The 14,785-nt window shown below is 38.5% G+C and overlaps 1 protein-coding gene across 1 annotated transcript; it reads left to right on the top strand.

Moving 5' to 3' along the window:
- The first annotated feature begins 918 nt into the window (after positions 1-918).
- Positions 919-13,533, top strand: CCDC196 (coiled-coil domain containing 196). Its single transcript, XM_026486868.4, has 10 exons — positions 919-1,122; positions 1,224-1,376; positions 2,695-2,791; positions 3,486-3,536; positions 5,199-5,276; positions 5,479-5,562; positions 6,094-6,153; positions 6,527-6,668; positions 12,660-12,718; positions 13,316-13,533. The coding sequence occupies exons 1-10, from the start codon at positions 1,073-1,075 to the stop codon at positions 13,433-13,435; spliced, it is 894 nt and encodes a 297-aa protein (XP_026342653.2). The 5' UTR covers positions 919-1,072; the 3' UTR covers positions 13,436-13,533.
- Positions 13,534-14,785: the final 1,252 nt, after the last annotated feature.

The following is a 14,785-nucleotide window of genomic DNA, read 5'->3' as shown; positions in this document are numbered from 1 at the left end:
ATCTTGTGTTATTTCCACTCCATAGTTGGCCTTTAAGGTTTCCCAAAACACAAAGAGGTTAAGTTTCTTTGGAGGATGTTCCTGAAAGATGCCCAGAAATGCTCAGTTAATACTTGAAATTGACATGACTTAATTCACATTTAAGAGCCTTACTAAAAATACTGCCCTAACACTGTTTTTAAAGGGCCTGAAGAAATAAATGTGTAACTCTTTGAGTTATTTTCTGCTCACTAAGTTACATAGATTAAGACAGAAGATCTTAGGGTCTAAGAGAAATGGGATTCTAGCAAGGAGAGAAAAATGGAGGCAGAATCAGAATCTGGAAGTAAGGGTAGAATTACAGCCTCTCAGGAAAAAGCCTGGCTGTGGAAGGACATACTCGACAGAACGGATTTTTCACAAATTATATTCTCTTGCTCTGTGCCCAATATTATTCTTCCTTGCCGCTGTAATATATCAAGTTTTAAAGATAGGAAAATAATGACAATTGGCTCATATATGACTCAATATTATACCCATACCTTATATTTGCCAGTTTGGCCTCTTATTTTTCAAAAATGTCTCTTAGAGATTTTCTCTCCTTCTCCTAAGACCCTCAGAAGGTAGATGCTTTGTATTTGTCTTTTCCTTACTCACAGAATCTGGCACTTTGCCCTATAGGTTGTAGACATTTCATGCAGGTTAATTGCCATGCGAGATGGTGTTCATGAGTTAATTTTGACCAGCCACTATTTTCTAGGAATTTCATAATATAGATATGTTCTGATTCTATCCCATTCAAAAACTTCAGAATAAAATATTGGGCATTGGTTAAAGCTAAGGCAAGAATTGATCAAATGTGTCTAATAGCATTTTCATTCAACAAGCTGTCATTGATGTTGGAGATACTTAAAAGACCTGTTGTTTCTGTGGTCTTAGGGTCATTGTGACTCAAGCTGTAGCTAAAATCAGTCCAATGCAACAAGAGTTTCAAGAACAGCAGCAGAAAAATGATGACTTAACCGAATGGAACAAGAAGGAGCATATTTCCAAGAAGACCTCTCTATCCTTAGAGTAGAAATTTCCCTTCAAGATGACAAGTGGTTCAAACCCTTCAGGATCTTACTTGCCCTCAAAAACAAGGTGAGTCATGGATAGAAGATGCCAAGTGGTAACTATCCAGAGGGAAAAGGAGGGTCTCTATTATTAACTTAGGCTAAAGGGAGATATTACTCTTCCCACAGATGTTCCAAAATAGATGACAACTACTTGAAGGACTTGAATGAGGACTTAAAGCTAAGGAAGCAGGAACTGCTAGAGATGTTAAAACCTCTTGAAGATAAGAACAATCTCTTATTCCAGAAGTTGATGTCTAACTTGGAGGAAAAACAAAGGAGGTAAGGGCTCTCTACTCAGGGTTTCCTAGAGGGGAAAAGGCTGGAGAACTTTAATCCAGAGGATTAACAATGATTATTTACATTTTAAAAAAAGGTTTAGACATTTAGCTATAGTAGATAAAGAATTTGTAACCAAATCAGTGGCAAATAATCCTTTGTTTTCTTTTAGTAAAATTAAATATGACTCAGCCCTCATATCAAGGGGCTACAGTTACTACTCTTCTTCCCTAGGATGCCCACCCAGGAAACAGAGAAGAGCCTTTAGTATTTCAGTCTATCATGGTTGCACTGATAGCTCCTTATTCATGTTTGTGGAATCACTTTAGGATGGATGACTCTGTTCTTCCCAAGCCAAGCAGTGAAATAAAAAAAATCTTCTGGACTCCAAGGAGTCCTCTGGATTTAGGGTCTGGCTTCTCTAAATATACTAGGCAGATAAAGTTGCAACTCTTATCTAGGGCACTCACTGTTCTTGGGATCCACCAACTCTGTTTGATAATCTTACCTTAATGGGTCTACCTTCATCCTCTCCCCTTACTGTAAGATAATCTCACCTTACTGGGTCTACCTTCATCCTCTCCCCTTACTGTAAGCATCTCAGGGAGCTCAGACTTTTGGAGAACAAAAGCCAGGCAGAAAGTTGTGGTCAAGCACCAGCTGCTTACAATGCAGAAACAAACTTCTCTTAGGGCTAGAGAACACAAAGGTTCGCTTCTCTACTTAAAATTAAGGAGGAAAAAGTATGATAAGCATAAACATAAATTAATGCCTTTAAAAATAAAGAGTCTTTGACTTACTTGGTATTGATTCAGATTTTGTTAGAAACTTCTTGAGGCTTTGTATGTTAGGAGCTACCAGGAGGGTATAAGGGGTTATCCCAGCTAACTCAAATGTCTTTTATACAGAGAAGCAATACAAACAGAGATGGAGTAGGGCATAATTCTGGGATTTTTGCTGAAGACAACAGATTCTTTGACCTCCTTCTTCACAGGGGCAAAATCATCCTTTCTACTTCAAAAGCCATATACCAAAACATTTTTCTGAAGGGGTGAAGAAGAGCCTCATTGCCTGCTGGAGACCTAAGTTTTGAGCATTATTGAACACAGAATTCATTATAAAGCACACGGCTGAGGCAAATGTTGATTGGGGATGAAATCATCCTATAGAGACCTTCTATATCCAGAAGGAATTCTGTAACTCCTGTAATTTTTAGCACCCATCTCATTCCCATGGTAGCGTACATTCTGACTGCTTACAGAATATTAATATTACTCTTTAGGAAGTATTATGTTTTGTGATGTCTTTCTCTTCCTTCCAGTCTGCAGATCATGAGGCAGATCATGGCAGGGAAGGCGAGTGAAGAATCCTCAGTCATGGAGCTCATTAAGGAAGCAGAGGAGATGAAACAGAATCTGGTAAGAGGTTGGTGGGCACTCCAAGGAATGGACTCCTGAACAGGGCTCAATTCAATTGCTATCATCAGATGTGGAAGGAAAGACAGAGAGCTCCTCTCTAGCATGTAAGGCTCCGATGCTCATATCTCCTTGATCTAGAAAGGAGTCAGATGAAATCTTGGGCAGACACAGGACTAACTAGCAAAAATTCTATTTCTTTGACTTTTAAAAACTTTTCATCTAGGGGTTAGTAATATAAGCATATTAACCCTTCACATTTCATAAAGAATAGAAAATACCAAAGTAAAATAAAAGAAATAGTTTGCTCTGGGAGACTCATAAGATTTTTAAAAACCAACAAGGTAAAGGATCTTAAAAATTAGAAATTAATGGTCTGCGCCCCAGAGAGATTGCCATATGCTCAGAACATCTTAAGTGTTGTGTGAGGAACTCATTTCTGTTGATATCGTATTATAATTACCATAATTATAGTTATTATTCAAAATTGTTATTATTTTTGTACTATCGTCATCATCAGACTCATCTCTCATGTTCCTGGATTTTGGGCTAGACCTATTTATTGCCTTCCTCTATGGTTTGCTATATACCTGCATCCCCATCCCTTTCCCCTAATTACTTAATAATTTCTTCCAACTTCACTTTAATGACTGGACAAACACGTTTCTGTTTGTTTGGTTTTCTCCCCCTCCAACAGGAAAGGAAAAACAAGATGCTTCGGAAGGAAATGGAGATGCTATGGAACAAGGTGTGCCTCTAAGGATCTCTTGATAGTATTGTCTTACAGCCCCTAATGCAAAGACCTTCTCTTTCCTCTTGTCCCCATTCTCATTTTGTCATGTCCCTACTTCCACCCATGCCTCATTCCAATCCATCCTTTGCACAGCAGCCAAAGTGATACTTTTGAAACAATCAAATCATGTCACTTTCCTTATGGAAACCATTTATAGCTGCTCCTTATTGTGGCAAAAAAATGGCTGTTGCCTACCTCTCTCCTCTCAAAGTCCTCTCCTTACTTTCTATGCAACCACCACACTGGCCTCCTTGTGGATTCTCAAACATACCAAGACCTTTCCTACCTCAAGGCTTTTGTTCTTGCTTTATCCCTGGCCTGTAATACTATTTTCTTTTGATTGGCTCATTGTCATCCTTCAGGTCTCTGCTTAAATGTCACTTTTCAGGGAGGACCTCCTTGTTTACTCCATCTAAAATAGGGCACCCCTCCCCTACTTTCTATTTTAGAACTCTGTTCATGTCCTCCATAGCATTCTTTGTAATTAAGCTTATTATTTTCACTTTTTTATTATTATTATTTTACTTGTTTCTTGTCTCCCTGACCCCCTCTGGAATACAACCTCCTCCAGTTTCTTGATTGCTTTGTTCATCTCTGAATCCCTAGCATGTAGCACAATGCTTGGAACATAGTAGACAATCAATAACTGTAAGTTGAATGAATGAATGTATGAATATATAATTCTAATTCTCCTATGATTTTGCAACAATCACTTCATTGTTTAAAATACAACAGTAGGGCCTTTTGCTGGGAAACCATGTAGGGGGTGGAAATTGCTTTGTGGACTAAGTCCTTGAGATCCGTGTGCTTTTTCAGAGGCTATAAAGCTAGAAGAACAGATTGTGTCTTGCGATATAAACAGTGTGTGGTGTGATCTCTGTTTTTTTCATCTGACCTTTCCACAAATCATCAGGATACCATCAAGCCCTGCATCTTGACCTGAGATCTGCTCCCACTTCTCTGAGGCAGCTACAGATCAGTTCTATGAATTGCCAGTTTTAGTTCTTGAGTTTTTGAGTCCTTGTGATAGGAAATGTGCCAGCACAATTCCTCTATCAAAATCCAGCTTCTCCAAAACTCCCAAAAGATTTTTTGTTAGAGATGTCCCCATACATTAGCTTGTGATGGGCTTTCCCTACCCATAATTTTAGACAGCAATGGAGAGAGAAGAACAGTAGGCCCAGTGGTTAAGAACATAGGCTTCTGAGTCCACAAGATCTGGTTCAAACTCCAGCTCTGTACTCTTCTAAACAAATAGCTTCTTGAAATCTCTTTTCTCATTTATAAAATGGAAATAACAATAGTCCTATGACGATTAAACAAGAAAGTTGATAATATAGTAGAGTATTGTAAATCAGTAGAGTACTGAGTAAGTAGCTCACAGTAGTGATGGCATATAATAAGGGTACAGTTAATAGGTTTTATTATTGTAAGCCACACTTGAGACCAAATGGAAGGTCTTGTTCCATTTTGAATCCCATTTGGTAGCATACTTTTCATGTCGAACCCTGACAGGTTGCTGACTGGCAGAAACCAAAAGCCTTGACTTAGGTTGGTTTTCCACTTCCCTCACTAATTCCCACTAATTTAAAGCTTTGCCAAAATGTCTCTCTACAGACATTCGACACAGAAGAACTCGGTGGCCAACAGAAAGCACCGCAGATAAAAAACAAAGCAGACTTGCAGGACGGGAAGGCAAGTGGATTATACAGTATTTAGAATTTCAAGGTTGTTGATGCCACATTGCTGGAAACAGCCTGTTGACAATCAGGGCTAATTTGGGTAGGCAGACAGTTAGGATTTGGGCCTTTAGGTTATGTTGGATTTACTGTCTGCTGAGACATTGCTCTTCTTTTCTGGGACCTGCTATTTCTTTAGCTCTCTTCTTTTATCCCAGGTTCCCAAAACCCCCTCATCACCTAGGAAGACCAGAAATGAACTGGAGACATCATGTGCAGAGAAAGTGAAGGAGAAAAGGAAGGTAGTGTGATCTTTCTGAATGGGAGTAGCTTTTAGAGCTGACAATTTAAAAATTTTAAAGTAGCAGTAACCTGTCTAAATTACAGTGTGCTTCTGAACTGATACAAATTTATAGGAGATCTGGTTCCCTTGGGGTATTATATTTGAGTCAGAATGACGCTGCAAGTTTCTGGGAAGTCATGTTAGTGAGGGCAAAGTAGGAGAAACTATACCAACAATGACAACTCCACAATAACTATGTGATGTCAAAATAATAACTAATTTATTTTGAACATTTATTTACATTATTATGCTTGTATCTAATCTCCCCAATACAAACTTATTCATAGAAAATGATTCTATTCATTTAGCTTTTGCTTTTGGAGCATGGATTCTACAGGTGAGACCCCGCTAAAGGGACTAAAGTGTTGAAACCAATTTATTAGTGAATCTATGACACTGTATTTTTGCTATAAAGTGTTTGTAGTGTATTGAGAACACTGATTTCTGATCTCAATTTACTTTGTCACCCAGAGGCTCTTTCTTCCACCAGGAAAAGCAACAGAGGAAAATGGAATGGGTCAGGTACCAGGAACAAGCCAACATCCCTCAGGTACTAAGACCTTTCAAGGTTGGACATGGGATACAATTTCATTCAGGCAATATTAAGTCTTTTAGTTTCATAATATTCATCCCAATTCCCTCACCTGGATTACCAATTATCCTGCTAAAAGAAAATGTTTCATGGGGAGATAGCTGCAGAGACCTGTCTCCAGCTTCACCTTGAAAAACTTAAACACCTTTTTCCCCCTATAGTCTTGATTTTGTTCTATTTGAAATGGGGAAGAATCACAAATACTATCTGCCCAACTTTAAAGACTGAACATGATGTGATGATATTAAACTTCTGAGTAAAAAAGATCAGGTTACAGGAGCTTTAGAGAAGCCAGTACTATATGAGTAGTTTTGAAAATGTTGTCTTGTAGAATGACTTTAATGGCAAAGTGATTGAGCTGAGAATTGAAGCCTTGAAGAACTACCAGAAGGCCAATGACCTGAAATTATCCCTATACTTACAGCAGAATTTGGAACCAAAGCAAGCATATTTTAATCTTCCTGGGTCCCGAGGTAGGTGGAGTATCATAGGTACACAGTTTGAGGTTTTATTTTATTTTATAGTGAAAATTCCCTTACTTATGAAGTGATCAACACAACGGCTGGCACACCGTACGTTAAATGGTAGTAGTGATCTAATAAATTTTATCGCTGTCATTACTGTTACTCAGAGCTCTTGTAAGGATTCCTCTGGAGGAAATGAAATTTTCTTTTGTAAAGACTAAGTTACATATTAGGTACTTGGTATACGTAGTTGGTACAAGGTTGGCACCTGATAAAATATTAGTTTCCTCCCCACTTGCACCCCTTTCTTAGGAATTATTGTAGTTTGATCTCATGAATCTTGTTGGAATAGACTCTGCTACTTCAGAACAGACGGCCAAAGAGATAGACTTCTGACAATGGTCGTGAGTTTCACCAATCCAGATATTCCTCTGAGATTTTCAGCATTTCCCCCCAAGGAATTTATGACATCATTAGAGGAAATTGTATAGTTTACCATAAAAAAATAAAGGAATGGCTTCTGAGAGGCAGAAGAAAGAGTTCTTAAATTTTCAGGGATCTATGAATCTGAACTCGATTTTAAAGAAAACGCATGCAATGAGAAATCATGGTTAGGGAATGAAAATTTTTATCAGTAACAGTGTCAGTATGTATATCTCTCATTTCTTTTTTTTTTAGATTTTTAGAAAAATTTATTCATTTGAGAGAGAGAGAGCAAGAGCTTGAGTGAGCACGAATGGCGGGGAGAGAGGGGGAGAAGCAGTCTTCCTGCCGGGCAGTGAGCACAATACAGGCTCCATCCCAAGACCCAGGGATCATGACCTGAGCCGAAGGCAGGCAGACCCTTAACCAACTGAGCCACCCAGGTGCCCCTGTATATCTCTAATTTCTTCTCAGTCGTATTCCATAAAGGGCTTGAACAGCTGATAAAATCACACACAGCACGTAAGAATAAATAAACAGATGAGTAAATCAAGCCAAAGGGAAAATAAGTTGAAGCCAGGTAAATACATGAAAATGTGTAATGAAAGTACTATATAGTTGGTAGAAGCAGGCTTCAAACTTGGTTCTGGATTTCCCAGGAAAAGAAACATGGATTTACGGTGTCCACAAAATAACAATAAACGAAATTGCTCCAGAAATACAGCTTTTACTAATACTGAGACCAGAGAGACTCCTGGACATTCTATATGTGTTATAGTAGCTTATGCCCTCAATAATATTTCTAAAATGAATTCAGAATCTAAATTTTCTAGGCTGTTTCTTATCTTTTTGTTGGCACAATCTAATCAAAATATTAATTTGAAATTTTTAAGAAGCAATGGGTTAGTTCAAGATGATTTGGTCCAGGTACATAGCACTGTCAGTCTGACTTGACTCATATATAAAATTTACAAAATCTAGAAGGCTGGATCAACTACCCATCCTTTAGCCAATGTTCCACTTATGTTTTTTCTTTTTCTTTTTTTCTTTTTTTAAAGATTTTATATTTAAGTAAACTCTACACTCAGTGTGGGGCTCAAACTCATGACCCGGAGATCAAGAGTCACATGCTGTATGGACTGAGCCAGCCATGTGCCTCCCACTTATATTTTTTCTTTTAACTGTTGTTTTGATTAGAATTGGATAGCAGAAAGCTTGAGATTATCTTCTCACATAAAAACCTAGAACACAATCAGAAGCAATAATAAGTCATTAAGTTATAAATTAAAAAGCTGGAGGAGAGGAGCGTACAAGGAGGACAGATCCTTGTTTTGCTTTGTTTAAAATTAGCCGAAGGTCATCTCGAGGGATCTTAGAGTAAGGAGTTAAAAATCTTTTAGCTCCAGATTCAAATCCGGTCAAGATTAGTAAATAGTGAAGGGTTCCATTCGATTCAATCACCTTAGGAGATTTCTTTTTTCCCTTGCTTGCAGAACATTGGATCTTTGAAATTTGGACAAGGACAGCCCACAGATCAGTACTCTGTTTTCTCTTCTCTCTTCTTATGCTTCTGGAGAATTAAATGATAGGGCACTAAATTTCCAGTTAACCACCAATGAAAGTAGCCACAGGCATGTGTGACCCACTGTTCCTGGGCTTTATTGATTGTGCATTTACTGAACACTGATTTTAGGCCAGTTTCATTTTCTAGCACACACATATACAAAATCTTTGGGTTTGTTTGAGCCTCAGTGGATCTGAAATCTTAGTCTCGGATTTTGGTTATGTTGACCTATTTGTTTGACTGTTGAAAAGAAAACAAAAGAAACATTAGTTTTCTTCACAGAGGGATTTTTAAAGTAATTGTGTTAAGATATCATTACCAACAGTCATATGATAGGGAGGCACTTTTGTGGTGCTCATGTTTCCCAACTTCTGTGTCACTTGGTCTGTTGTTTTCAATATATTCTTTTTAGATCGACTTCTTCAATTTCTTAAATGCATTCCTGGGAAATAAAATTAATAGTACTGTTTTCAGTGAAAAACCAATATAGCTTTCTATAATCGAAAGTAAACTTAATAAGGATACTGAAAAACAAAATTTTAATGTTTCAACCAGATGTTAAAGCCTGAGGTCTGTTTTATCTTTATTAGGAAGTGAGATTAGCAAGATGTAGGGAGTTTTAAAGAAAACCAGCAGCAAACGGAAACTTTCTCCTTGAGGTCATCAAATTTGAAGAATTGAAAAGGGAGTAATTTTCTCACTGTGATTTACATAGTGTTTAATGCTGTGTTGTAGCACCTCCTAAATTTATCTTGGTTGCCATTCAAAATCATCTTCCCATCAAATTTTTGGAAACAGTATTAATGGAAAAAACATTGGATTTAGAGTCAGATATATGAGTTGCAGGCCTTATTCTGAAGCTAAACAGTTAAATGACCTGGGAAAGTCATTTAGTTTTGTTTTGTCTTTGCCTAAAACAATCAAAACATATTATAGAGCATGTTGAAAGCATGTGGTTTTGTGTAATGCTCACGATGACTCTATAGGGTAGGTATCATAAAACAAGAAACTCCTCAGAGAAGCCAGCTTCTGATTCTGTATCCAGAGCTCACCTCCTAGAATGTGCAGAAAATGGCCGTTTTAAAGTATGGGCTGTCTTAACTCTTCCGCCTCTAAAGGCTATGATTTAAATCCAAACTTATCACTGTTTAATGTATAATCCTCCCATGAATACTCATACTCCCTAAGGGTAATTTGGTCAGTAATAAAACAGTTCAAAATGGGTTGACAGTTTGTAATTCTGCATTTATCCCAGTAGGTGGCACCAATCACATCCAGGCTTCTAGTCCACAAATAGTGGTAATTCAGGAACCCTGATATACTGTGGGAGAGATTGGTCTTGTATTACCTTTAAGACAAAATGTGCTACATTAAAAACAAAATTATTGATGTTTTCTGCCATGCTCTGTTGCACTGAGGTTGATTACCGGCAGCCTTAGTGAGACCTGACTAAACTCCGTATTCTGCTGTACAACCCTTACCTGTTACTCTACTCCTTGAACTACAGTTCCCTCCATTACAAAAACATCCACTGTCCACTTCCTTCACAATCCCTGTCTAATGCTGTTTCTTTCGACCACAGATAAATCAGGTAATTGGGACACTGACTTTTAAAATGAGTTGAGCAATTATACAAGGTGGTGATTTTTTTTGAAATTTAAGTACTTAAAAATGTTCCTAGATATGGTTCATTTTCCTCTAGTCTCAAAAGAATTGAATTTCACAAACCTGTCTTAAAGGATGAAATGTAGTTTTGGACATACCTCCCAGCAAATCCAGGTACAGGTCCTTCTGTTCTGGACGTTTCCAAGTAAAGGAAAGTTTTCTCCCACTATTCTTGGCCAAGAATCCTTCCTCCCACATCAACTGTCGTGTGTGCTGGTTGGCTGTGTTGCAGTGGTGTGAACTATTTCATTGGCAAAACACACTCCTGTGTTAGAATTAGTTTGTTACACTTTAAGCAATCCCTACTTGCCAGTTCTCTTGAGGCCCTGGTTATAGCATTACCATTGTCAGTCTAATCTGTTTGGCATACTGCCTCACCTAGTCTCATAGAAGAGGAAAACATTTTATACCGCGTGAGTGCCTTCTGGGGATGGGGCCCCATTTGAAGGGATTTACTTTCTCACCGGTGTAAAATTACAGTTTGACCCAGGCTGTGTAACAAACCTTCCCTGGCTTCTGTAGACTCAAGAGAACAGTTTGTGGCCTTTGGCATCCACCTATCTTAGAGAGTACAGGCAAGAGGTAATCTTTAAATTCAGCTGAATTTCCCATCATGCCTGCTGGTAGTTTAAAGAAGTTTATCTTCGGATCTTCGTGGTAACTGACGATAAGACATTTGATTCTGACACTTCTTTTTTCCTTCTTCCCCCCCTCCCCCCACCAAGCTCATACTCTTGGCATTTTCTTGAGCTTTTTTGAGAAGAAGCTGAAGGTTGGATGTGAATATTTTGCTACACTTATAAATTCAGATGAAAGCCCAGTGAGGTGGGAAATGAATACTCTTGAGACCTTATTTATTCTCTAACTCCCTCCATTCTCAAAGCAAGGCATTCTTCCTGGCTTTAACCTCTACTTCACTTTAGCATGACTCTTGCTGATGGCTGAAGTATACTCCAGTAGATGCTGCTGAAAGGAAAATAATAGTATTAAGTTAAAAGGCTGAAAGGCAGGGGCGGAAACCCAGTTAGCTCGAATCTGGGTCCTTGATAAATAGTAATGCTCTCAAATATGGGTTTTTTAAAGCTTTGAGGCAACCTGAACCTTTTAAATGTCAAAGTTAGGTTTATGGTATAGTAGTACTATGTAATAGTTACTATAGTAACTAAGAGAAGGTTATGAAGTTAATTTCTGAACTAAGTCATATTTTTACTTCCTATAAAACCCCACAGAGGGACACCTGGGTGGCTCAGTTGGTTAGGCATCTGCCTTAGGCTCAGGTCATCATCCCAGGATCCAGGGTCCTTGCTCAGCGAGGAGGAGCCTGCTTCTCTGTCTGCCTGCTGCTCCCCCTGCTTGTGCTCTCTCTCTCTCTGAGACAAATAAATAAAATCTTTAAAAAGAATAAATAAATAAAACCCCACAGAAGTCCAGGGGAGAATAAAATTCTTCTTTCCTAAATATAAATTCTGAAGGTTGAAAAAAATAAACTGTACCTTTTTTAATATTATGATTATTTCAGTGAGTGACAACAGCTTCCAAACTTTTTTATATTACACACTTAGGAAATTCAGCAGCATTATTAGGATAGGGTTTTCATATTTAACAAATAGAGGATGCTTGGTTATATTTGAATTGGAGATAGTTAGCTATTTAGTATAAGTATGTCCCAAACATTTCATGGAACATACTTATACCAAAAATTATTTGGTTTTTATTGAAATCCAAATTTAACTGGGTGTGCTGGCAATCCTAACCTGGGACAGACTCACTACGGAGCCTGTTTAGCACCCGCCAATTCTTCCTTTTCCCCTTTATATTGGCTCCCTTCTCCTTCTCTATCTCAGCCTATGCCTGTCATTCTCTCTGCCTCCCCTTTTTTGTCCCCACTCCCAGCTTTATCTTTTTTTTGTGCTCTCTACTATCCACAGTTGGCTATTTTCATGGAGTATGTATCTGCGTTACCTGAGGGTGTATACATATGAATATGATTTATCATCCCATTTCTTCATTTAAAAGTTGTATTAAAAGTACAGTTTTGTAGGTTCTCAAACAAAATTTTCTACTTGCATATAACCCTCAAATGATTTTCTTCTGCCTGTGAGACATGAGCTCTTAGCAGAGAAAGTTTTGCCACTCCAACTTTAAAAATACTGCTTGAAGTTATCTTCTAAAACAAGTTAGAAAATCCATATTAATACTAATACCAGAGTCATTCCTACAGTGATGCAATGATACGGTATGTAATGTGTGATGAATGTTAGTCGCTTTGCAACTCAAAATAAAACCAGGTTTGGTTTTGGTTTTTTTCCCTCAAAGAAAGCTTTCATTTTCCTAATGTTTCCCACCAGGTACTATAAGTACTACAACTACAGGCAGAATAACTACCAGCAAAAATGAATCTAATGTGGTAAGAATTACTTTCATTTTCAAAATTATTTTAAAGGCTTGCATAGATAGTGGGTGTAGATTTTTGGAATTTATTTATTTGTTTAAAGATTTATTTATTTATTTCAGAGAAAGTGGGGGGAGGGGCAGAAGGAGAGGGAGAGAGAGAATCCCCAACAGACTCCTTGCTTAGTGTGGAACCCTACCTAGGGCTGGATCCCATGACCTAAGATCATGACCTGATCTGAAATCAAGAGTCAGCTGCTCAACAAACTGAGCCACCCAGGTGCCCCTGGAATTCATTTTATTTATTTTATTTTTTAAAAAGATTTTATTTATTTGAGAGAGAAAGAGCATGAGCAGGGGGGAGAGGCAGGGGCAGAGGGAGAAGCAGGCTTCCCACTGAGCAAGGAGCCCGATTCAGGACTCTGTCCCAGGACCCCGGGATCATGACCTGAGCCAAAGGCAGATGGTCAACCGACTGAGCCGCCCGGGTGCCTCTGGAATTTATTTTTTAACGTACATTCTAATTTGATATTTTTAGGGGATCTGCAAAGTGAGTGCCAGGGCATTTGATGTTTTAGCTGTTTTTTGTTTTTTTTCCTCCCTTATATTGTAGAGAATTCTGGGATCAAAGACCCACACAGAACAACAAGGAACTAAAGGAAGTCAGTTTGATGATATAGGAGGGAGGCTCTTGTATCTGAGGTCACTGCCAGATGAAGCTCTGAAGGATTAGAAGGCTTTCACTCCATTTGCTTTGGACAGATTTGAAGTCTAGGCACAGCCATTTGTGTTAATTAAAATCTCTCAAACCTTTGCTTTCGTGCTGTTTACCATGTCCCCACCAAATTGGGTGGAATGCAGGTTAGATTCTTGACCTAAGTATGTCAGGACTTTAGTCATTTAGGGATTGTAAAACAGTCTCTGATTATTTTGATAGCTCTTGATTTTGAAATGACTAGATTCAAACTGCACTGTATATTGTTAACAAGTCCATAAAACCCTGTTCCTTTCCACCTCTGAATGTTTTATTCTGGGCAGATCCATCACTAGCATATAAGCAAAAGTAGGTACAAAATAAGGAAAATAATATGCCATACAGTTCTCTTACTCTCTCACCTACCATGCCCACCTGCCCTGATGATTCTGTCTCCTAGTTATCTTTTCTTTGAATACCTCCTATCTTCCTACCTTCAACCTACCACTGTTTTAGTTCAGGCCCTCTTTCCTGCCTAGATTACCACAGCCTCTTAATTGGTTTCCCCACTTCTAGTCCCTCGAACCCATCTTTTACAGCACCCGAAGAGGTGCTTTTCTAAAAGAGAAATGAGATCATGTCTCTTCCCTCCTGGTTTTCCACTGACTTTGGTATAAAGTCCAAACTCCTTCACAGACTGTATAATGATCTGCCTCTTGCCTATGTCCCCAGTCTCCTCTTTCACTGTATTGCCCTTTGCTCATGTATACTACATTGAGCTCAACAGACCTATTTACAATTCCCCTGATACATCTTGAGCTCTATTATCTCCATGCCTCTGCACAAAGTTGATTCTTCTCTCCTTGCCTGTTTGCACATTATCATTTGTCGTTAGGGCTGAGTTTGGTGCCCTTCTGCTATCCCAGTGATTCTCAGTCCTAACTCTTATACTAGAATCTCCTTGGGAGCTTTTGAAAATACCAATCGACTGGGCCCCTCCCTTAGATCATTTAAATCAAGATCTCTTAAGGATAGGACAAGAGGATCTATATTTTTTAAAAGCTCTTCCAGAAATTCTTATGCACAGCCAGGTTTGAGAATCACTGTTCCAGGCTCTCTTGCCTTTATCAAACACTTAATGAATTATATTGCAATTTCTTATTTGTTTACCCAGCTATCTCTCTCACCAGATTGTGAACTCTTTGAGGCCCAGGACTATGTCTTGTTTGACCACCTAACACAGTACCTGGGATTAGATAGAGGCTCAGATATTGCATAAGGCTTCAGACAGTTATTTGCAGAGTCCCAGGGTCTCTTGATACCTTGTCTTGTGTCAGTTTGGATCATACTGTAGTCCCTGAGATCTTCAGATCTTTTCTTTACTCTAAG

This window comes from Ursus arctos, unplaced genomic scaffold (assembly GCF_023065955.2).
Source record: "Ursus arctos isolate Adak ecotype North America unplaced genomic scaffold, UrsArc2.0 scaffold_25, whole genome shotgun sequence".
NCBI lineage: Eukaryota > Metazoa > Chordata > Mammalia > Carnivora > Ursidae > Ursus > Ursus arctos.
Note: the sequence above shows the minus strand (reverse complement) of the source record. Positions and strands in the feature narration are given on the sequence as shown.

What these genes read in the sequence shown, in the direction of transcription:
- CCDC196 (XM_026486868.4), top strand. Translation starts at nt 1,073, where the DNA reads ATGACAAGTGGTTCAAACCCTTCAGGATCTTACTTGCCCTCAAAAACA. An exon ending in TACTTGCCCTCAAAAACAAG is followed by an intron (nt 1,123 to 1,223) that starts GTGAGTCATGGA and finishes CTCTTCCCACAG; the next exon opens with ATGTTCCAAAATAGATGACA. An exon ending in AACAAGCCAACATCCCTCAG is followed by an intron (nt 6,154 to 6,526) that starts GTACTAAGACCT and finishes GTTGTCTTGTAG; the next exon opens with AATGACTTTAATGGCAAAGT.